The 23,319-nt window shown below is 38.0% G+C and overlaps 3 protein-coding genes across 14 annotated transcripts; 2 read left to right on the forward strand and 1 right to left on the reverse strand.

The window, feature by feature from the left end:
• Positions 1 to 249: 249 nt before the first annotated feature.
• On the forward strand, positions 250 to 10,742 carry Wde (Fibronectin-III type domain-containing protein windei). Of its 11 annotated transcripts, XR_013087376.1 has the most exons (15): positions 256 to 455; positions 3,362 to 3,692; positions 3,776 to 5,674; positions 6,216 to 6,580; positions 6,668 to 6,928; positions 7,001 to 7,330; positions 7,397 to 7,547; positions 7,615 to 7,805; positions 7,887 to 7,976; positions 8,075 to 8,132; positions 8,939 to 9,012; positions 9,092 to 9,191; positions 9,281 to 9,450; positions 9,530 to 9,862; positions 10,172 to 10,742. XR_013087376.1 is itself a non-coding variant. In XM_076829111.1 (14 exons), the coding sequence occupies exons 2-14, from the start codon at positions 3,428 to 3,430 to the stop codon at positions 9,623 to 9,625; spliced, it is 4,050 nt and encodes a 1,349-aa protein (XP_076685226.1). In that variant the 5' UTR covers positions 250 to 455; positions 3,362 to 3,427; the 3' UTR covers positions 9,626 to 10,742. The 11 variants fall into 11 exon arrangements, 10 of the variants coding, with proteins under 10 accessions (XP_076685226.1, XP_076685232.1, XP_076685230.1 ...); XM_076829111.1 differs by having other exon boundaries at positions 250 to 455; positions 9,530 to 10,742; XM_076829117.1 differs by having other exon boundaries at positions 255 to 455; positions 3,776 to 5,560; positions 9,530 to 10,742.
• Positions 10,743 to 10,895: 153 nt separating this feature from the next.
• LOC143377625 (putative E3 ubiquitin-protein ligase RNF144A) lies at positions 10,896 to 17,114 on the forward strand. The gene is made up of 5 exons (XM_076829127.1): positions 10,896 to 11,275; positions 12,549 to 13,199; positions 13,275 to 13,437; positions 13,519 to 13,841; positions 13,922 to 17,114. Exons 2-5 carry the CDS (start codon positions 12,633 to 12,635, stop codon positions 14,156 to 14,158), a joined length of 1,290 nt encoding a protein of 429 aa, XP_076685242.1. The 5' UTR covers positions 10,896 to 11,275; positions 12,549 to 12,632; the 3' UTR covers positions 14,159 to 17,114.
• Crc (bZIP transcription factor crc) lies at positions 16,583 to 22,493 on the reverse strand. 2 transcript variants are annotated; one of them, XM_076829132.1, is made up of 3 exons: positions 22,333 to 22,493; positions 21,376 to 21,693; positions 16,583 to 17,933 (listed from the first exon to the last, which is right to left on the reverse strand). In XM_076829132.1, the coding sequence occupies exons 2-3, from the start codon at positions 21,596 to 21,598 to the stop codon at positions 17,083 to 17,085; spliced, it is 1,074 nt and encodes a 357-aa protein (XP_076685247.1). In that variant the 5' UTR covers positions 21,599 to 21,693; positions 22,333 to 22,493; the 3' UTR covers positions 16,583 to 17,082. The 2 variants fall into 2 exon arrangements, with proteins under 2 accessions (XP_076685247.1, XP_076685248.1); XM_076829133.1 differs by lacking the exons at positions 21,376 to 21,693; positions 22,333 to 22,493 and adding an exon at positions 19,578 to 20,561.
• Between the last annotated feature and the right edge of the window lie 826 nt (positions 22,494 to 23,319).

A 23,319-nucleotide genomic window follows, 5' to 3' on the forward strand; every position in this document is an offset into this window, starting at 1 on the left:
TGTATTTTGGTTTTGCAAGCGAGAGTATTTTGCATACTTCGGCTAATATTGTAAATCCTCAAAGTATTTTGCGCCACGGCGCATGCGTTGCTAAAATTTTCTGAGGTACGAACTACACTATCCTATGTAGGTCGATAATTCTAACATGCATTTTTCTAATGAAAGTCGTAATTAGAAGCCTTGCGATTGCATATACACTTGGGGCATGAAACGGATCCAAAAATGTAGTTCTTTTTACACGAATTTCAGCTTTGAACAAAGGGATCGCGTATGCTAACGGTTAGGAGTAAAAGTGGCAACGTTGCTCGTCGCTTGTTTAGGTTGCGGCGTTGCAGATACTCGATGAACGGGTATCACAGTGTATCTTCGTTTCTGGCATTTATCGCAAATATAACGTATTTTTGCAAAACTGAGAACATGTGCATCGTTGGAGACTATCTGCATTGTATCATAACGTAAGTTCATCAATCATATACGTACATGTCACGGCCCAGGTTTGGGTCACTCTGATTTCCTACTCTAAATCGTTATAAGATCTAAATCGTTACACATATCTGCCAAAAATCGTGGGACAAGTTGGCGTCAGAGTATTTGACGGTATAAACATTGGCAATGACATCAACAAATTGATATATTAATGTCTGCACTGAACCAAAAAGACATTTGTTGTCACGTTTCATATACATTGTTTCGATTTGGAGCGTGGGAAGGAAAACAATATAAATAATTTGGTATCTATTTACGTCGTATACAAAAATTTGGGTCTTAAGGCCCAAACATAACGATCGAGGCCATTGCAGATGTGATACTATACATATGAAAAGCTGCCATTTTAGATATCATAAGTACGCCATTTTGTTGTACTTTCATACAAAATGAAAGCTAGTAACCTTGTATTTTTATATACAAACATATAAAATTTAAATCGCAAAATGTTGTAACTGAAATTAAATAGAAACGTCAAAAAAACATTGGATGTTTTTATAAAAAATTGTATATACAACGCGTTACATAACATTGTAACGAAGCATAAAAAATGATTGTAAATAGTCTGAATATTTTTACAATATTTATTGGAACTATACGTTCAATAATATTTCGCTGTAATGGAATATTGGTAAAGGAAATTCCATTCATCAGGAGATATATTGATTGGAACTATTGAATGAAAATAATTTTTTAACAATACACACAATACTCTTCTGCGCATAGGCGGAGTAGGACGCAGATGAATATATAAGACATAAGACGATAAATAGATCTGGGCACCCTAATTGATTACGCATAAGTAATAAAAGATGATATATTCGTAAATGAGCGTACATAGAAAATTAAATATGATTGAAGAGAAAGAAATACCATCTATAAAGCAACACTACTTTAATCAAGTATAGGTAGATCAACACTAAGGAAAAATATTTTCATTCTCGTTATTGATAATTAATCGATGTGTTGGATACGCAAATTACAATAACAATCCCAATTATTCTGATCAGTTTCATGAATCGGAGATAATTCCGTGAAACTGATCGTTGCAATAAGTTATGACAGTTCTATGATAGTTCTCCCACTTAATGAACACAGCGTTGTATTACCAGTGTGACGCATGTTGACCGGTTTCGTCAGTAGTGCGGGAAGAAAAGGGGTGGGGCTTCCTATCAAACGTTCAATATAAGAGTGCTCGCAAATCATGAAACAGTATCTGCGAACACTTATTTCCATATGCTTTCAGTACATTTTATTAAATAATCAGATATAACACTTAATTGCCTAATTAATCGCGAAAGCTGTTTAATATCACTGCTTACAATTTCATTATTCATGGCACCCAAAAAATAAATACGCCCGTACAAAAATATTCAATAAATCGAATTCCGAAATTTGTATTGATCTTTTAAATTTTTAATTGAATTTATAACTGTAATTTGGAGATATAGTCGTAACAAAAACGCATAACCAGCAATACTAGATAAAGTTCATATTTCATTACAGTAGTGTAAAGTATTAAGTATCGTTAAGTAGCGTAAGGTAAGACAGGAGTGGGGGAATCTTGAGCGTGACTTTTTTTTAACGCTAAGGGCTACTTTAGCGTAGAATTAATGAGGAATATTTTTGTAAGAAACGTTTCTCTCTATTCGTGGAATATTTCCGTCGGAGCTTTATTAGATTTCGTTTGTATTATTTTAGTAGGAATTAAATAGTTTTGCTGAGAACGAATTATGACGCCATATTGGAAGACTTCGTGTGCGGTCGTTGAATTTCGTGAGGACGCATGTCGGGGCCTATGTTCAGCAGTACTCGTTCAATAGACGAGACTATCGGGAATCCCGCTTTTCTCAACATAAACTTCTCCACTTCAGATCGCATTGTTTTTTTTTCAAGTATTTTGGCGCGGTTACTGATTACAATTACCTGTGTTGTGTACGTCTGCTCGATTCGATATTAAAGCGATACTTCTTATTTGAAATAAATCATCGAACCTTTGTTACGCTGGTGGGATGAACCGTATCAACTGTTTGTGACTGAATATTTTTCTTGGTGTATCATTGATACGAAACCGTCGTACATTCTTAATGGTTTCAAAGCGGCTGTAACATGTATTTCTACAAGAATACGGTGCGCATGTTACTTGAAATAGAGTAACAGTAGTTAAGAATATAGCTGCCATCCGCCATTTTTGTTAGTTGAGTACTTATGGGCCAGGGACGACACACGTTGGCGCGTCATCGAGGGGCCCACATTACATTGTCTACCATTTACATTTAGAAACACTTAATTCTCTAGCATATACAATCGTGGTGATAATCGTGGTTAATGCTGTTTATTAATTCTGCACGTGAGTTATACGCTTAATGAAATAGTGACGCCGACTGGAAAACATTGATCCAGAGGAAATGTGTGCTCCTAATGCCTGCCTTTTCTTTTTGTTAAATAAGTTCTTCCTTTCTGGGACTGTTTGAAGTCATTAAAGATCGATTCTATGACTAATTCTTTATTGATACAGTGTCCCGTCACTCGTGAAGCAAAATTATCGATTATAATTTTATGTTATGTTATTTTTGCAGCTACCAGAGTGTAAAGATTGTACTGAAAATTTATTTTCAAATGTTTGTTCAATGTCTTAAACTATTTACCGTATATTCCTGTATCATATTATGTTACATTACGTCTGTAAACTTAGAAAAATAAAAACTTATCACAAGTAAAAGTAAATGTTAGCGACAATTTATTACTTCTAATTAATCGAAGAATTGATCGAGGACAAACGCAAGAAGCGCTATAATCACATATTTTAGTATAGATATGACGAGTGTTGAAAAGATTAAAGCATAGTTATTTCAAATATGATAATTGTTTACAGATCGGAGAATATTAAATTCTGAAGATAAATGTGACGCTCTATACCGTGTGTCTCATTTTTTTCACAATGGAGGCTCTAAGAACCGACACAGTGCACACTCCTGATGTTATGTGTTCATTGTCGCGGATTAGTACACATCATATTGATGAAATATCGAAAGAAAAGGAAGATGAGTTATTATACGGGGCTGGCGACGATGGAGATGAAGAAGATACGCTTTCGGATGATAGTATGCGTTTAAGATTATCGGACGACGATGAAATAGAGACAGAGGACGTTCTACCACCTGCTCCAGAAAACGAGCAAACTGATTCCAAACATGAAGATAGTGGTAAGCTTTCGTGTACTTGTATTATATATTTCTCCTCTATTCTTTACAACTTATGTATACATTCCTGTACATTTTTTGAACAGCAGAAGTGACATCTGGAGAAAGTGGAGGTGCGCAAGCTTCTACTGTTCCAAAAAGCAATGTAACAGAGAATGACACAGCTGCAGGGGAAGTAAACGAAGAGGAACATTGTTCAGGTAATGTTTCCATGGATGACACAATAGTACATGACCGTGAAAGGGATACCAAAAGGAATGACTACGGAACCTGTAGGCAGCTATCAGGTAACATGCCTCGTTATCCGTGGCTAAATTTTGACTGCCAATGGAGGTTCCCGAATGGCCCACGTTATCGCCCGTACCGTAGTATGAATCACCTCCCTTATACCACAGAACCTTATTTGATACCCAGGGGGCATTATAGACCTCGGTTATACAATTATAATCACAGATTTCACGGTGCATTTCTTCCTTTCGAGCGAGGAAGAGGCGGCGGAAAATTCAATTCGTATAATAGCCCGATGTATGATAATAGACAGCAGAATAAACCTTGCACACCCGCCGCTACGAGAAAACTCTGCGAACCTGACCAACATTTTGTGTCTCTTTCAACTACAAACATATCTTCGGAAACTGCATCTGACAGTAGCGTCAAAGAGATAGACGTTGATACTAGCGAAAATGTTAACAAAAGCGATGCACCGGATAGCAGCTGTTCGACTAGCGATGTAAAGAATGACAGCAACGTAAACGCGGAAGATACGCCGACTGAAGACTTTGGCGAAGGAAGTCTTACAAATGATGCTTGCATAGACGATTCTTTGGAACCACAGGAGAAACTAAAATCTGTGGAAGAGAATTCAGAAACAATATCACTATCCAACGATGCTGATTGCGAAGATAGTACAACTATTGAAAATAATAATTTTAACGAGGACGCTAGTGAAAAGCTCGAGACTCCTTCAATGAACCCCAACGATGTTAAGGAGGAAACAGATAAGGATACAACTGACGCAAATGATGTAAAATATGATAGCAACGTTCCACAAAGCCCTAAGGATCGCAAGATTTTAGAAAAATTATTGACTGAAGAGGCACCGCGTAAATCTGACAAATCCAAGGCTGCAGAATGTATTGAAAAGGACGACGAGAGTAGCGAGAAGCAAAATGAAACGGTTGCGACCGATATGGATACAACTGAAAGCAAACAGGTTGTAGAGAATCAGAAATCAGAGGACGAACTTAGTGCGACCAAGCAGACTGCGCAAGTAAATCAAAGGATAGAAGTAGCCGAAGACAATTGCGAAGTGGTATCAGATAATCTAACAGAGGAAAAGATAACGAGCGATGAAGTGGTAGTAGATGAAGAATTAACGGATCAGAACGTAGAACAAACTTCTGGAAATAAGGAGGAAGGTGTTACTGTACAAAATACGAAATCAAACGAAGATAATGAAGATAATGTCCTTAAGGGGGATGATGTAAATGAATTAAGAAATAGCGAACATGATAAAGAAATTAATGTAATAGAAAACGATGCACTACTTGAATCAGTTGCTAATAGCGAAAAATGTGATAACGACCAATTAAATGATAGTGATAATAGTACAAATTCCACTAAATTAATTAAAGTAATTGCTCCCGAAGCTCAGTTGGCGACGCCTAAAATTGATCTTCAGGAGCAAGACAATGATCCCATTACCGAAAATGTAGAGTCAACAGAAAGTGATTGTTTGGTGGTAAATTCTGATAATAAGGCATCGGAATCAACCGAGAACGTTGGGTCTGCATTGGATGAAAGCAATTTGTCTAGCGGCAAATCGCAAATCGATTTGTTAGGTCTTGTTACCGATGTAAAAGGCAATAAAGGTGATAATGATAAAAACGTAGTTGAAGTTACAGTAGCTACTCAAAGAAGGAGAAGGCGAACAAAAAAAATGATCGCTGCAGCACAAGAAGCTGCTTGTGAAGAAGATAAGCAAGGTAGGGCATTCTTTGTGTCGTTGAAGTAAATAAGAGTGATTATATTAGCTTCTCTAACAATTACAGGGTGCAATAAGGTTTTAGTATTGAGTTTTTATATAGATATTATATATTATTACGAAGTATCTTATTCTTTAAATTAAGTTCTGCACATACCCCCAACTTGCACTTAATTCTATTGTATTTTATTCTAAGTTAAATTAATTACAGCTTTCAATTATGGTTTATGAGTACACTAGACCTGTGCATGAAAACGGAATAGCCTACACTTTTATAAAAGTACATGAGTACTTGACTATATAAAATTGTAACGATCTTCAAAATTCATTTTTTTTGTTCACACTTCTTCAGGTCGAAAGGAAGTCATAGTTATAACAATGCGTAAACTAGAATTCTTTATTCCGGCATGTTCTTCTGCATACTAAATTTCGGGGTGTTTTCAAAAGATGTTTAGTTTTTTAACGCATTCATTTTTCAGTAAAGCATGTATATTCGCCGATATTACAAGTTTTAGGGCTTTTATTACAATACATTGTTACAGTTAGAGACAGCGGAAGACAGAAGAGAAGAACAGCCAAGAATGCAGAAGAAATAATAAGAAAGAAATTTCTTAATCACGATAGCGATCTAGAATCAAGCGATGGCTCGGAGAAGTTTGTAATTGTAAATCATAAAATGAATCAAGACGCGCGATCTTTATCTCCACCATCTTTGAAACGCAATTGCCCCGATACCGATAGCGTTAATATGAACGGTAGTGTTAAAAAGGTCAAAGTGAATTCTGAAACGCTGTCGGATGATTTGGCAACGAAAAAAAACAATGCGGAGAACATTAAAAAGCTTGACTATGTTCGTAAGTTTTTCCAAAGGGATCTCAAAGAAAAACTGCCAAGATTGAAACAAGAAGTACGTTAACGATATACGCGTTTTAGAAGAACATACATATAGATCAAACAAATTCCATGTTAATCGAAACTAATTAATCTGTTTAAGGAATTAGAAGAGCTTCTTATACAAAAGATTGTTGAAACGATCACGATGCGTGGTGAGATTGGCAAGCTGAGAGAACAAGCACGTATATCGGAAAGAAATCAAGAAGTAACGCGTGCGAAGTGCCAGCAGTTAGCGAAGCAGATTAAAGACTTCGAAATGGTCTTAATTCGTAATGCCGCGGATCGGCGAGCAAATAACGATAAGCCCACCCCACCGATCAAGATCAATCGATCTGTTGGATTACAAGTTAATTTCATAACAGTACGTACCAACGATTCTCTTGAAACTTTACACAACTTAACGCTATATTTATATCGCATTACTGTCATCTAGGATCATGGAATGCAGAATTTACGACAGCTGCAACAAAATACTAGTATGAAGTCGTTACAAGTTTCAAATGGTAGTAACAGTAACTCGCCAAATATTTCTACCACCGAGGTAAACATTGCGTCAAGTCCGAGAAGAGGGATTAAAGTAAGATCTCCCAGGCGAGTTGAATCGGTCGGCGGACAGATTGCTGTGGTTCCGCAAAATCACACTCAATCTCCGACAATTATGCCTAATATAACCCCTGCGGCTTTGGTTGTTGCTAAACCTATGGATGCGCAGCATACTGTGACATTACCCAATCAATCTAATATTCAACAGATAATGTCAAACGTGAGTATTCTAAAGTTTCTTTGCTGATATATCGTACGTAAATGAATATTCCCTTAATTATTACAGCCGCAGGCGCAACCGCAACAGGCACCGCAAGCTATAGTTTTAAACGGCAAGTTCTCGAATAAAATGAATCTTCAAGCTAATACTGCGAATGTTGCCAAATCGAGGGCAAACGATCTGATCGATCTCACAGACGAAGAGGAGAAAAGTAAAGGTACGTGAGATTTTCTAGAATGTACTGAGGAAAGAGAATGTACTAAAGAAAGCCTTGAAATTTGTAGCTGCCGTCAGTGTACCGGTCGTTACAACTACAGTGACCGATCAACAAATAAATTTAGCGCAGAAAACTACACAGCCATGCTTCCAAAGGGTAATCCAAGCTATCCCTGGAGGGAACGTAGCTATTACGACTCAACCTCCTAGTATAAGAGTGGTGCAACCTGCTAGCCAACCGACACCTACTGCCTTAGTGGTGGGTAAAATGATAAACTTCAGGTATTCGTCATCGGAACCATAGGTATTTACATGTAACTGTTTTTTTTTTTTTTTTTAGAATAATATGAACGCTCCTCGATTAGCGTACGTGATGCAAAGTGGCGTGGGCCCGACTAGGCAATTACTAATAGCACCGAATACCAATCAGGTAAAGTGATGATTTACTGATGCTTTTATGTAAATGACTTTCAGACCTTAAGCGCGTGCGATTGTTTCTCAGCCTAAAACCAAAATTCGTAATTACAGATGCGGCCAGTGACTTCGTGTACCAGACCCTCATTCTCCACTCTAGCGTACAAAACTGGTATGTAATGATTCCAAAGCAGATAGCATAATAGATGATCATTGGCGTAGCTAGGATTTTTGTCTGGGGGGGGGGGGGTCAGATCCCATCTTCTTTTTATAGTTAGAGGAAATCTTTATATACATACATATTTTATAACAATCATTTACCTACATATTTATTTAACACTAAAACAAAGAGTAAATGGAATACAAAGTTATTTATTATTTAATCTTGGGAAATGTAAACAAAATTTTTAAAAACAGAAATACAGTCATTTATTAAAGCAAGAGCATATCATGTACACCTATAGTTAAAATTTACACAAGCTTTAATTTGCGGTGTTTTTCTACAAAAATATTTAGCACTTGTTATGCTGTTACGTTGGTTTTGATCATTTTGTTTTCGATGTGTAGAAGTGCCATATTTGAAAACCTCTCCTGGATCATAGTTGTTGAAACTAGTTATTACAGATGTACACGAACAACTGTTACAGATTGATGTTACTGGATTGTTAATCACAGTAGAATATTAGAATTAAGCAGCTTAATTCTTTTTTTATTTAGGTTTTTTTACTTTCGATATTTCCTAGGGAGGGTCCATTCCGCATTTTGGGGGGCCGGAGCCACCCGGCCTCCAAACTAGTTACGCCAATCTGAATGATTAATATTGGGGGGGGGGGGAGGGTTTGAAGCTAATTTTTAAATTCTGGAATCCCGATCCGAAAGTTTAAGACTTTGAAACTCTCGAAACTTTCTTGGGTTTCGAGCTTTTGACGCTTCGAGAAATCCATCCCTAATTAATACGTAATTAAATCCTACGAGCAGGAATATCAACAGTTGCGAACGGAACGGTTAGAGTTCTAACAACATCAGCCACTTCAAATGTACAGTTCAACAAGGTATCGTATCCTCTACAAGTAATCGTTATTTCTTTGCTTAAGTGCGTATATATACTTTCGTTACACTTACTCCTTTCAGCACCCTGCACCTTTACCGGATACACGAAATTACGCTGTTAATCCTCTTTGGAAACTTCCGCCACCAGCTCCGTCACTGAAAATTTCTAAGGTTGCGAATGGTATGAAACAGCTACAATTAAATAGCGTATAAGTATGCATGACAAAGTTGAGAAAAATACAAAGATGAAACTTCGTTGTTATTGTACAGGCATAGTACTGTCTTGGAATATGATTCTATCTGAGAAACATGCGGACATTGCTAGTTACCAATTGTACGCGTACCAAGAAGTTGCTGGTATTCCGCCTAGTACGTTATTGTGGAAGAAAGTGGGGGATGTTCGTGCTTTACCGCTCCCTATGGCGTGCACTCTTACACAAGTAAATGTTAATAATCGGTATTTAACCATCACTATGAATTATGTAGTCGGCGCTATTAATACGGACACCTTCTTTCCAGTTTTCCGAAGGCAATAATTATTACTTCGCAGTTCGAGCGGTTGATACACATTCCCGAAAAGGACAGTATAGTACTCCCGGCAACATTTCTTTATAAAAATATACGACTGATATTAAGTTATTATTTTAATCTTATTTCCAACGCACAGTTACAATATAACAAGTCATGACTCGTATGAAACAAACTCCTTGCAGTCTTCTAAATTATCATTTATTCTATCACGCCTCTCGCCCATTTACTTGTAAAGTACATTTAGCGAAAATTACAGGAGCACTTGTAATCATCGAAGTATGTTGTATAGAGTACGCATACGAATGAATTTGTTGTACGGTAGTAAGTATTTGTTTAATTATAAGTAATTACTGTTCATACAATTGCTGGCGTCTACGATACGACTATAGCTAACACACTTTCCCTGCTCTTCTTTTTTTATACGCCTCGTAATTTATAACATCAAAAAAAAAATACAAATATCAATTCTGATAATGTGTTGTCTACATTCTGTCGTGGCTTTTATAAAATTGCAATATAAGAATTTTATAAAATTTTCGTGCCATACTTCGTAAAATATTATTTCTATGTCACCCAGTGGTTTACGATAATTGATTATGAAACAACGTTTTAAAATATTTTATATTTCAGTTGGGCATGCAAATACAAATGGCAGAAATTCCACATCTATAGAAAAAGCAGGCAAGATATTCTAGTCAAAAGAAAGAAAAAAAAGTGTTTCCCTTAGCAATCATTTTGATATTCACATTTCGCAAAGACTGTTACAATTGAAGAGAACTATACAAGTGCTTAAAAGTTTGATACTGATATTATTAGTCACTGATGGTGTTCATAAATATTGCTTCCTTATAATTACACATTAAATAACACCGACTATTATTTCTCCATTAAATTTAATTTACTATCATTGTTATTTCGCGGACAAGCATTGCTGATACATGATTTGCTCAATTTTGATACAATTGTAATAAATTTTGGATGTTAAACGATAATGTACTCCATAAATTTCAATTACATAGAGAAAGGCCACAAATAGGCCGTGTTTGTAAATATCAATGTCTTGTATATGTTCTGACCTTTAACGTTTACAATCAGAATGTATATAATCGATAGCATAACAATCTAACACATTATCTTTAAGTTTCACTCATTCTTGTGTGATAAAATGTATAATAAAGTGATTGTTCATTTTTTACGTAAATATGTAATGAACAACTCCTAAGACCTTTTTCAATTATTACATAGAAGGAATAAGCTTTTCAGAAATTGCATCGTTATATTAACTGCTTTAACTCATTTGTAGTAGTATATTAAATTAGCCTTATTTTTCATACTTCCATCATATTCACACTGAGAACTTATAGAAACTTAGGAAACATTCTAAAGTTAATGCTAACACCAAGATGTGTAGCATAATGGAAATATTTCGTTAGAACTATCAACTAACCAGCTCCATTTGTTTTACGAAATTATGTGTTAAATTACATTTATGCTGCGAAATGCGAGGAGGAAGAAATAAAAACGAAAATGTTAAGCGCGCAATATGTTATTAATACCCGTTTAAATTAAATTTCCCGCTCTTCTGTGAATAAATTTTCTTCAAGTAACTGGAATGTCAAGTTCTGTGAGTTTTCTTATAGCGCATACGTATATGCATATGGAGTTTATACCTTAATTTCCGTCGTAATTAATTACGGAACCGCAATGTGCAAAGCGGACATGAACCATGAATTGGTGAGGAACTTTAAATTGTTTTTCAATACCATTAGACAGGAATAATACTTAAATTTAGTTCGCCATTCGTATAGAAATTATACAACATCGAGGTCCCGTAAAAATATAATTGTTAAACGCCTGTTGTATCGATCAGTTTATAGAAGAAAACAAGAATATTAAATTATTAAAGGGAGAACTAGAATTATAAAAACATTTGAAAATATCATCGTGTTGTCTTTAAACCCGTTACCTATACACACACATCGTACATACACAGTAAAGATCGGTAGAAAATAACCAACGAGTAATATTTCTTCAACAAATTGCTACTCACTGTTATCATCAATGAGGACGTGAAATTGTAATAGAAATGTTATATCAAGAATTTACTAGCGCTCGAAATGCTGGGCCCGATGGAATTCCTAATTCCGTGCCGTACGATATTTTGTCACTGCTTCTTGTGTTCTTCATGCGCGTTAAGTGAGTCACAAGAATGCAATGTTATGTTAAGCACAAACAGTTGCAATTTTTGTGAAGATATCACAGCAGGAACGCGGCGATAATCTTTTTTCCTCGACGCTGTGAGAAAAAGTGTCAGCAAGTGGGGGCGGAGGTGGTTAATCGGTAATTTGTGTACACTGTTCGCTGTAGTTTTGTGACACAGAATGTGAAAAGCCCGTGAAATTGGAGGAGGATCGTGAAATCGAGAAATTATCCGAATGGAATGATCATACGTTCACAGAGTTTGAGCTGTTCAAGGTGTCAATGGATGCGCATTCACTGGAATAATGAATATGCGCGGAATATTACGTAGCAATTTTCTTACTTTCGCGACATATCTCGGACTGACATACACAACATAAATATCGCCCAAAGACAGCGATATTTCTCCGACCGCATCGTCTGTGACTTACGATCCAGTTCGAAGAGATTCTTTGTGCATTACCATTTGGCTATTATTCTATTACTTCGGCGAGCCGTCACGGATCACAAGTTTTTCTGAGATTAAGGAAAAAGGTTTCGCGTATCAGCAGATCCGTATTAAAATGCGAATATTCTGCGAGCGCGTGGTGTCACGACTTTTTATTAGAAATCGATATTCATTCTAATTACTAATTACCTTGAGAACGTACGAAGTAGAGCTTGGGAGTTACAAGGCAGAGAATGAAATATGACAAGTGTCGTGAAGTGGTGCCAGTATGAATGGCCTCGAATATGCAGCGGCGAATATTTTATGGGTGTGACATTGCCAGTTTTCATGATTTACATGCATTTTATATTACATGGCAAGCGCTGCTGCGAGCTGTACGGAAGGATTCAGTGAGCGCAGCCCTTGTCCAGAACTGGTAGCAAAATCTACATCGATAATCAGGGGATGCCCAGCCTACACTCGCTCGTCGTTCGACGAGCCCCGCTAATGGACATGGGTACTGCCACCAGCTCCGTAACATCGGTCAATCCCTCTACCAAGATTACCGCGAACCAGAAGAAAGCTGACAAGTCCAATAAGCTGAGCGGAGTCAGATTACCTTTGTTGCGCAAGGAGACCAGCGTCGTTAATCTTTCTTTAACCGAGAGGACCGCATTGGGAAAAAGAGTGGACGCACCTTTACTTAGACCCGAAAGTAGCGCAAGCTTGGAAGCTCGTGGTAGTAGCTGGCTAAGCTTGGACCCAGGGGTACTTCGGAAATGCGAAACCGCAGTGGGCTTGAGTACATCAGCGCTGGAAGGCAGACCTATAAATCGCAGCCGAGTCTGTTCCCGATGCTCCAGCCTGTTGTCACTGGCGTCTAGTTCTCGCTATAGTTTAGCAGCAGGCAACTTTGTTCCTGCGGGCTCTCAACAAACGCTTGGACGCATTTTCTGTAAATTATGTCTTGTTGATACTTCTCTTTCCAAAACATTTAAAATAGACGGCTGTGGTTGTTCCTATTGTAAAGATGTATGTGTAAATTCGTGTTTATTATGCACCCAAAAAAGTACGGTGGGAATTATAACGCTTATCGTACTGTTTCAGTGTATGAAAGAATATATTGAATTCGAAATCGAAGAAGGTGCATATGAGATTAGTTGTCCCGATGCGCAATGCGAGCGCGGAGCGATACTCTCGATGAAGGAAATAGAAAGTCTCATTAGTCCCGAGCTTCTGGAAAAGCATCACAAATATCGTTTAAACAGAGGTGTGTATATCCTAATTAATGTATAAGTTTTAACTTATCGACGTTGTAATCGAATGCAATAACTTAATGATCGATGTACAGATGTATCTATGGACAAAGCACGTGCTTGGTGCCCTCGTGCAGGTTGTGAAACAATTTGTTCAGTAAACACTACTGGATCGAACGGAGCTGCGATCGGACCTGTTCATTGCCCCAACTGCTCTACAGATTTTTGTTCCATATGTAGAGAATCTTGGCACAGCGGCCCTTGTTCGGATCATTCGCTAGGCATACCATTCGATGGCGACGACATCAAATGCTGCCCTATGTGTTCCGTACCTATCGAAAGGGACGAAGGATGTGCTCAAATGATGTGCAAGAGATGCAGACATGTGTTTTGCTGGTACTGCTTAGCTTCCTTAGATGTAAGTAGGATTATTCACTGTAATAGCAACGTTAATGTTATTAATGATCTTCAAATTCCGTAATTGTATTTATATTGCAGGACGACTTTTTATTGCGACATTATGACAAAGGACCGTGTAAAAATAAATTGGGTCACTCGCGTGCATCGGTAATTTGGCATAGAACGCAAGTTATTGGGATCTTTGCTGGTTTCGGGTTACTCTTGCTCATAGCATCGCCGTTACTTTTATTGGCTGCGCCTTGCATTGTCTGTTGTAAATGTCGCGTGTGTGGTTCGTCTAGACTTGAACAAGAGGAAGGTGATACTGCGACGTAGGAACTTTTAAAAGTCTTTCAATATTCCTATCGTTTCTTTCCAGTATGATAAACAATTAAATTAGATTATTTAATGTGCGGATACAATTGGCGACTTATATAGATATACATTGAACCTAGAGCGTCGTACGCTATATTACAAGGCAGTGTGCAAGATGTAATGTCCATGTCTTACGCATACAAAATTACGAATAATAAAGACAGTTTTACTTTGTGAGAAGGGGTTAACCACTCTGTTTTATGTTATCTAAGGAAGCTACTTGTAATCAAAAGGGTATTTTGACTGTGTTGAGGTATTGTAAATCTTTGAATCTAAAGAGGTGTATTTTCATGTGTTTGTATATATTTATAGTACGATTATTTTAACGTAGGGAACAACAACTACCGAAAGCTACTTAATACATAACTGCTTCTCGCCAGTTATAATTTAATGAATAGCGAAGCTTGTTTTTTTTATCGTTACCAGGCATTAATAACACATACATATAAACGTATCTGATATACCAAATCATAAATACTCATGATCCTTGTTCACATCATTCCAAAAAATTATATTTACATTGCATTGGATGTACTGCCATAATTCAAATCTACCATCGTTAATTTTCTCTTTTAAGGATTATATGCCAAATGACGGTTCGATTTTGTTTTTATAAACCACGTGATTCGCTTTCCATGTACGCATGTGTACCACAATCTTGAACAATACTCAGCATTATATTTGTGCGCGTGTAATGATTTTTTGTTATGTCCGAAATAAAAATTTCATGAGTATACACGTATGAAGGATCGAATAATAATTAAACAATGTATATCTATATGTACGTCCTTCCTGAATTCAATAGAGCTGAGACACGTCTTTATTGGAGAATTGTTTAACTATTGGTTGTGTTGCACAACTTTTTTGTAATTATGTATTTGCAAGTGCTCCTCTGTTTAGATTGCAGAATTAATCACGTGTATATCATATGTACATTATTATAGATAATTAAGTGGCATATAAGTTCCACCGAATTTGTGAGAAATCTCAAATTTAGAGTATCTGTAAATTCCATTGATAATGTATACTTAATATATTTACAGTTAACGATACACTTATAAATACGATTTCTTGATTTAAAGGGACACGGTTCTGTACATGTTGTGGTGCTATCGAAATTCAATTTTTCGAATTCACAATAGAACGTAGGCCACAAATAGCGAAGCAGCGGTATGTTAATAATGCATAATGAATAAAATATAGATCATTACAAAATGTATTACAAGCCACTCGATTTCTGACAGATTTAATTGTAAATTAGTTCTACACTGCTCTTGATAAAGTACTTCGCTTTACACGGGGGTTACATCTTAATAAATTTACGCCGCAATTGGTGTTGCAGCGTGAAAATATTTTGTTTTCGTTTTTAGATGTCTATACGCAAGCGCGGCGCGCATTCACACGTATAAATCAACAGTAATGTAATCGAATAATATGATTAATATGGTCTTTCCTCTACAATGAAGCAGCGAATGAAAGATTAAATTATTGCAAGGCAGGCAGGTTTCTGAATAAACATCTCTCGATCTATCTTGTATTGCTGATTATAAGTGTATGTAAATAAAAGCATATATTTATATATAAGTATATACATGCCACCAGAATGTATATGTATGTATTTATATATACTTACGCACATTTATTTATACACGCACGCGGCCATCTGATTGCTACACACATACAACATGTACATGTAAATACCTGTATTCGCATAATTGGTGCAACTACGCATGGGAGTCATTGCAACTGGCGCATCGTATGAAATAGAAATGTAATAACGGATTAAAAAGTTATAATAGGCTATTTTAAGGTAACAAGTCATTCGCTATTAACTAGTTGTACGTTATCATATTGTCCTTTTTTGTTGGTACGTTTTTACCGCAGTACGATTATGTCCATTTTCGTTTTGTATCACTTTGTTAATACAATGCAAGTACAATACGTTTATGTTATGTTCTGTGAACCTCACGAATTCGTTGTAATAAAGTCGATCCCAACGTTGGATAATTATAAGAATATGGGGACGAGATAATTGCAATTCAGACAAATCCGTAGCACACGGAGGTTTTACATTATTTCTCAAGATTTTGCCTGACCTCTTACGTATCGGCGATATATTTATAAAATTCATTTATTTCCGCAAGCTTCTATCCGATAAAATATTTACAATTCTTTCGTTTCTTATTTTATATCCTAACGAGATGTGCTTCTGCAACTCCATAAAAGTTATCGTGTTTAAATCGAGGCAGACTAATTTCTGGTTTCTCAAATTTATAATCAGACTTTGTACTTTTGCATTGCTTTAGATTATCTCGCGATATAACGGATTCAGTGAAGATTTTTTGGGGGAATCAGAAAACAGGGATATGTTTGGTAATAATGTCATTGTTACACAATAACCCATTTATTACTTTTCTAATACAATATTTTTTTGTAAGAAAGCTCATATAACTTGATTGGGTTAAAACTGCTTGGAATGAGAAGATTTACATGATTAAGATGCATTAGATTGTTCGTAGAATTTTCAGTAACAGCAAGTTTCCACTCGGGCAGAGTTTCATAGGGCTTATATACTTCATAAATTCCCTCGTCATTTAATGCATCTTGTTTGCTAATCTTAACAGATCACCAGCGAATCGGGAGACGGTGCATATTTTACGGATTACAACAATGATAGTTCTGTAGTCCTACTAAAAAGCTGTGATAGACTTTAAATTTACGTTCAAATACGGGGCTAGTTAAAAGAATGATAGGGGGATAACAATTGATAATCTAAGTCTATTTACTATGATTATTAGTACCATTGTAAAATAGTTAGTGTAAAAAAAGTACGATTAATAAATTTAATAAAGATGATTAAACATAACGGCGATCGGACAAATGGATTATTTCATCAGACCCTTGGCTTTAAACAGGTCTCTCATCAAACCTTTTAAATACCCAATTTCTCGCTGCAAATCTTTTACTTGATTTTTCAATTTGTCATTATGTTCAGCGAGCTCGTGCTCCTCGCCCACTATTTCTTTAATTTCTTGCTTCTTTTTCTGCCTGTAACGCGTCGCCGCGTTTTTATTCTGCTCCTTCTTACGCACCTTTTTGTCTTCTATAGACGGGCGAGAATAGGGTTTCTGACGATTCTTCGAAGTGTACGTAGACTGTTTCGAGCTTTTCCTTCCCGACTCTAGCATCCAGTCTGGGTCGTCGACAGAATCTTCGGACGAAATGTAACTGCCGCCAGAGCTGGTGCATGGGCTGGACGGCGGGATGTCTTCGGTATGTAGACGCACATATTCATCCACCACAGCCAAGTCATGCGCGACGTCCGTGTTCAATGGATCCAATGATATATTTTTCGTGCTCCATTGCTCGGGCACTTCGTGAACGTACGATTTTTCCTCAGGAATTACCACGCCATATATAGATTGATGATTAGGGTATAATGGTTGCGCGGGTTGCAACGTAACAAGTAATTGGGTATCTATACTTAATGCTTTATGGGGCGGGGGTGATTGGGGAGGCGTAAGTGTGGAACTCGACGAAGGGACTATTTGATGGCAAGCTTCCACGTCTCCCAGAACTGTCTCAAACTCTTGCAACAGGGTTTGAGTGTCATCTTGCTGAGGAATCTTCGTAACTTCGTTGTATGATGTTGCTTTCAGTTGCCCGCATTCAGGAACTGGCAATTCCTCAAAAATGGGGAGTTCTATCTTTTCCTCCAACCAATCTGAAAAAGGTTCTGCAAAAAAAGGAGAAAAAGACAAATAATTCTCATTGTACACAGAAGTTATATTTTTGAATTTTCGGAAATGAAAAGTGGGCAAAGTTAGCTTTAAAAATAGTTTCTTCTTTGCTGGCTTTGGTCAATAATCTGTTGCTTAAAATTTGTTTATATTGAATGAACCGCTGATACTGATAATCAAGAATGTTGACATATTTTAAAATAGCTTTTTTTTTAAGTTTAAAGCAATAAAAGTATTTAAAAAAAAAAAAGTTATTCCGAGATGCAGAGTTTGTGATTAAGTATTATATTCCATTTATCAAACAAAGGGTCAAAAGGTTTTATCTATTAAGGTTTTCAATTTATAATATGACGAATCAGATTTCACGGATAGTAGTTTAATTACTTTGTACATTTTGCTCATGTTTACTTAGAACTTAACAGTACTTTTACTCGTGTCTTGCATGAACAATAAGTAGGAGTGGTACCATTGGTGTATATATAATTTCATGGACGTTACTAGTTCAACTAGAAAAACAAGTTTTTCATTTGCACTTTGTTTGGTTTCCAATACATTTACTGCAATCGGCAGTGATACAATTTGCCGTTCGGAGCATGATTTGACGTTAAGGATGCAACAACTAATATTTTAAATTAAGATAATAAGTAAAAAAGAATTAATAATTCAAATGTAAATCTGTTAATTAAATTCAAAAAGATAAAATAAACATTGCGACTAGAATCTTCCGAGTTTACGAAAAAAATATCGAATTTTATAAAAAAAAAAAACTGCGTTCTATATTTCAATACTTAGTATTTAATTTGAGAATAAAAGTTTCACGTGCCGTTCCGTGGAATAATATTGTGCCTGCATATAATTCATAATAATTTGTATTCAATAAGTTAGCCCTAACCTATTTCTTCGTGAAACTTTGATCAGAGCTTACTTGAAACGTGCAAGTTATCTTCATTTAAATACAGAGGGCATGGGGGTTAGATAAGATTTTTTTTTAATTACAAAGGCGCATACAAGTATGTAGTACAATTTTGCCGCGAAACAAGACTAGACTAAACTAACCGCAGCTTTCTCAATATATGCACTCCGGAAATATGAATCAAACTGTTGGGTTTAATTTCTTGTTTTTCACAGCTGGCATAAATTATGGTTGACCTTTGCGGAACTACGGGCACGATCTAACGATCGTTCCAGAGTGATCTATATGCGATAAGAGTTGATCCAAGTGTTAAATGAAATTTTCGGGGAGCCATATTCATCGTGAAGAAAGAAAAATATTTTTCCTAGCGAATCGTCGTACTGTCGAAGCCGATAGATCCAGAAGCCGCGTATGAATAATTCATAGCATGCGCTGCAGCGATTTAAAAACCAATCGGTCGCGCGAAATTCGTAGAAGCAATACTTTGATATTAAATACTTTCGAAGACGGCTCGATCTAATTCCGCTCTGTGCCGATAATACCAACAATATGGCGACAGTGTGCTGATATGCGTAACAAAGATATTTTTCCATTGAAGCGTATGCTAGAAGGAGATCAAGTCAGCGAGAGTGAGTGAGAGAGAGAGAGAGAAAGAGAGAGAGAGAGGGAGAAAGAGAGAGGGGGGGGGGCAGAGAAAGAGAGATCAAGTCAGCGAAAGGAAACGTACCGCTGTAACATATAGCAGCCATTATCATGTGTGACTGTTTTCGTGTGAACCCTTATTTAAAAGAAAACAGGTAAGCAGAGGGGGGAATAACGTGTAATAAACTGAAAAACTGTTCTTGATGCACAGAGAGGGAGGGGGCGAGTAAGGTGTATTTTTTCCTCCGATGTAAACCAGCCAAGTCCACCTGCAGGGACGCGGATATCGCTGGTTCAACGTCTTTTTACCAGTTTCTGGGAATTGACAATAATCTCTCGGTTCCACGTGTAACGATATGCGAACAGCATGCTATCATGCAACATTAGCACGCTCGGGCATCGAGACGCTGCGTCGTTTTCTTGGATCACTTTTGAAGCTGCCAGTATCGTTAAACTACTGGTCTACACACGCTTGGATTCTTCTCCGCGCGAAACGGCTCCAATTCAGACGTTCATGGATAGTACCCACTTCACCAGTCACTTATCATCGATCACCAATCGGCGCGCGATCCAATTAAAGATCACTCGGCTCACGATGCAGTCTCTGCCGTCCAAGAGCAATTCAGAATCCCTAGCAAATGGCGCAGCTTGCAGGCCCCACTGACGATTACAATAGACTCTGGGTACACGTGCTGGCACGCTAACGTATGTTACCAAAAACAAACATGTTCCGATGGGGATCTGTATGTCCCGAGGTGACGCGCAACTTTTCTACGACGCGCTGAGATTGGAGATACCGGGGCGGCGTGTGATTCACAGCACAACAATTGTACATCCGTTCGATTTTCTAGCGCCGAGATCACTGACACCGTCGGGCATGCACAGAACGTGAATGTGGCAGGCCTTTATCGTACACAGAGCCGCGTGACTCTGCCGCTACAGACGCGAAGTGTGCCCGAGCCGCGCATTCGTCGCTTCGGGACAATAACAAATCGAATCCAATCCGGAAAAGCGATCGGCGAGTCGTCGGGAGTTGACTTGTAACGAAGACTAATCGACAGAATCGTGCGGATCAGTTTGCAATACTGCGAGACCACTCCTGCTTATCTTTGGACTTTCCCCTCTGACGCCCCTACTCCGACGCTAACTAGACACACACACGTCATTCCCCTATCGGCCTTCAACCAAAGCAGTTTGTATAGAGGTTAACCAGTTTGTCCCACTCTCCTTTCCAGAAAAAAGAGAGAAAAATCGTACGCCCGTTGGCGGAAGCGAGAGGAACGAAAGGCGATAGGGATAATATCGAGAATGCAGTCGGACGGAGCATAAACGTTAGTTTCTCTATCGTTTACGTGCGTCGAGCTTTGAAAAACTAGGAGACCCGACTGGTTTAATGGATGCACGCACACAGGCGAGCGTACTGTAAACGTTCGCCTACTCTGGCGTGTAGACTTGATATTTAAAGATATGTATCGACTCTACGGTACCTGTCTAACATTCCTTTTAGATTGCTGTGTAGCCCATAATCTTAAGATTTAGTGTATTGTCAGGGGAGCGCATACCTATTTACTTTATTAAATCAATGCATAGATCTGAATTTGCTAAGCACCCTGCTCGCGTACGCGCCTGTTAGCTTTCGCAATGAACGAGTAGCCTTTGTTCGTTACTGTAAGCAACTTGTAGATACGAAGTAGTTAACTGAATTCTACCGCAAAGCACATTTATTATTAAATTTCAATGCGGAGTAAAATCGAAAGAAACCAATCTCCTGGTAGTAACTGTAAAAAGTAATACACGCAGAACTTAACGTGGATTCAGCTGCTGCGCAGATTGTTCTTATCGGAATTCTTTGTTATCGACGGGGCTTTCGGGCTAAGACTTACCTTCTTTAATCCATTCGTCTAGTTCTTCCAAAAGTTTAGTAGCGACTTGTGCACGGGTGGGGTGATCCTCGTACGGAACGGTTTTCACAGCATTTTTAGTAGGCTCTACAGATGAGTCGTCAAATAAAAGCCAATCATCCTCGACGTCTGTGGGCAGCGTCCCACTAGGGGACGCTGGTTCTAACTTCCATAACCACATCTCCTGGCCTGGATCGGATGACATTGTCGACGCAGGCCCAACCAAGAGGTATTATAAAACGGTGAAAAGAAATTTGTGTCGTCTCTGCGACGTAGCTCGAAGCGAGCGCCATTTTGGCTCTGAAAATTGTTAAACATTTCTGTCAGATATAATGCGACTAAATTACAGCGCGACGCGCTACATGCTACAGTGTCGAGTGAAACTAACGCGCAACAGTTTCCAAAGGGCTGAAATCTGTCGCTTGCTATGGGAATTCGTTTAAATAGACGTAATAAAAGTAGGGACAGAAGGTACTGCTTTTAAAGGAGAAACGAATTATGCATTGCGCATTCATGAGCCGAAGATTGCGAATCAAGTAGGCCATTTAGGAATTTACGGATGAACCAAATGCATGCGTTGCTCGTCGATTGTATTATGTAACAAAGAAACAGCTCGGAACTGTGGCGATATTGGTGGTAAAATCGGAGTATAACAGACTGTATCCTAATGATGCAACAGCGAACCATGTCATCGGGTCAAAGCCTGTCAACTGCGCCGCGCAATTTGCGTATGTTTCAATTACGTTTTTTAACGTTTCGGGTAATCGTAGCATCGTAAAGTGTAATAAAAGGAGACTGTATGGTCTGGTGAAAGCATCATTGATACTGTTAAGTCATGGCGGGATGATGATTCACAAAATGGCAGACTTGGTACCGTAAGATCGTCTCGACATTCGGCGGAGCCTAAAGTAATCATTAATGAAATAAATTATCACTTACTCCATGGCGAATTAGTTGTGTTGGCACACTTGCGTGTGCAAGCCGCTCTTTGCACTACTGACTCATCTTGCCCGGGGTGCGAAGCGTGTAGAAAATTCGAACGTCTTCCCTCTGCGATGCATGGATGAAGAATGAACGTCCCCCTCTTTTGCGAATTTGACCGCGAGGGTCACGTGATCCCGCGAATGCGCACGCAAGGGTGCTCGGTAGAAATTTTTCGTGGGTCTCCTGCGCAGGCTTGTTCGGTCATTTCACTCTGTTTCCATTCTACGTGTCACTGCAAACGAGATATTATATAATAGACGGAGAAATAAGAGGTAGCTGGCAAGGATTCTCTTACTTCGTTTATCACAGAGAAACGACATAGAGGTATATTCCCCGTTCGTACTATCTTGCGAACATTCGACTTTCTCTTCCAAATTTCTATTCGAATTCAAAATCGTATTCGCGCGCTTGCATCGTTCAGAGAGCAACGACACCTATGAGGCGAGATCTTTGATGCAAACATCCATTATATCATTAATCGATTCAGCCACGGAATTTAAGTTAATATAATTTCTATTTACAAATTGTAAATTATAGTTAATTTAAGTGACTAAGAATTGGTAGGAATTGTTTATTATTCGTCTGTTTCTAGTTGTGCCTATTGCAGCGCCACCAATAGAAGGCAGAACGTCGCGCTATGGGCGGTATTCTCAGTCGCTACTTATTCTTAAGCAAATGCTTAAGCATGCGGCATCCTCTACTGACCTAATAAAGGATGCCGAATGCTTAAGCATTTGCCAATTAACAGCTCATTATTCAAAGGTATAAGAAATCACTAGACCTATCACGCAATATACTTAATTTTGTGTCACACGTTCGGGGGGGGGGGGGGGAGGCTCGCGAGCCCCCTTACCATTTTCATGTCACTCTCAACGTTATCGGTTCAGCCTGAAATAAGATTATTAAAAATAAATCTTATCGGAGTCATTTAAAATCTAAAAC

This window comes from Andrena cerasifolii, chromosome 16 (assembly GCF_050908995.1).
Source record: "Andrena cerasifolii isolate SP2316 chromosome 16, iyAndCera1_principal, whole genome shotgun sequence".
Taxonomy (NCBI): Eukaryota; Metazoa; Arthropoda; class Insecta; order Hymenoptera; family Andrenidae; genus Andrena; species Andrena cerasifolii.

Bases quoted from the DNA above. Each gene is read 5' to 3' on its own strand.
- Crc (XM_076829132.1), bottom strand. From the start codon at position 21,598: ATGTCATCCGATCCAGGCCAGGAGATGTGGTTATGGAAGTTAGAACCA. The intron at 17,934-21,375 runs GTAAGTCTTAGC...CTTTTTTTGCAG, and splicing joins AGACGAATGGATTAAAGAAG to AACCTTTTTCAGATTGGTTG.
- Wde (XM_076829111.1), top strand. From the start codon at position 3,428: ATGGAGGCTCTAAGAACCGACACAGTGCACACTCCTGATGTTATGTGT. The intron at 6,581-6,667 runs GTACGTTAACGA...AATCTGTTTAAG, and splicing joins TGCCAAGATTGAAACAAGAA to GAATTAGAAGAGCTTCTTAT. The intron at 7,977-8,074 runs GTAAAGTGATGA...TCGTAATTACAG, and splicing joins TAGCACCGAATACCAATCAG to ATGCGGCCAGTGACTTCGTG.
- LOC143377625 (XM_076829127.1), top strand. From the start codon at position 12,633: ATGCCCAGCCTACACTCGCTCGTCGTTCGACGAGCCCCGCTAATGGAC. The intron at 13,200-13,274 runs GTATGTGTAAAT...GTACTGTTTCAG, and splicing joins GTTGTTCCTATTGTAAAGAT to TGTATGAAAGAATATATTGA. The intron at 13,438-13,518 runs GTGTGTATATCC...ATCGATGTACAG, and splicing joins CAAATATCGTTTAAACAGAG to ATGTATCTATGGACAAAGCA.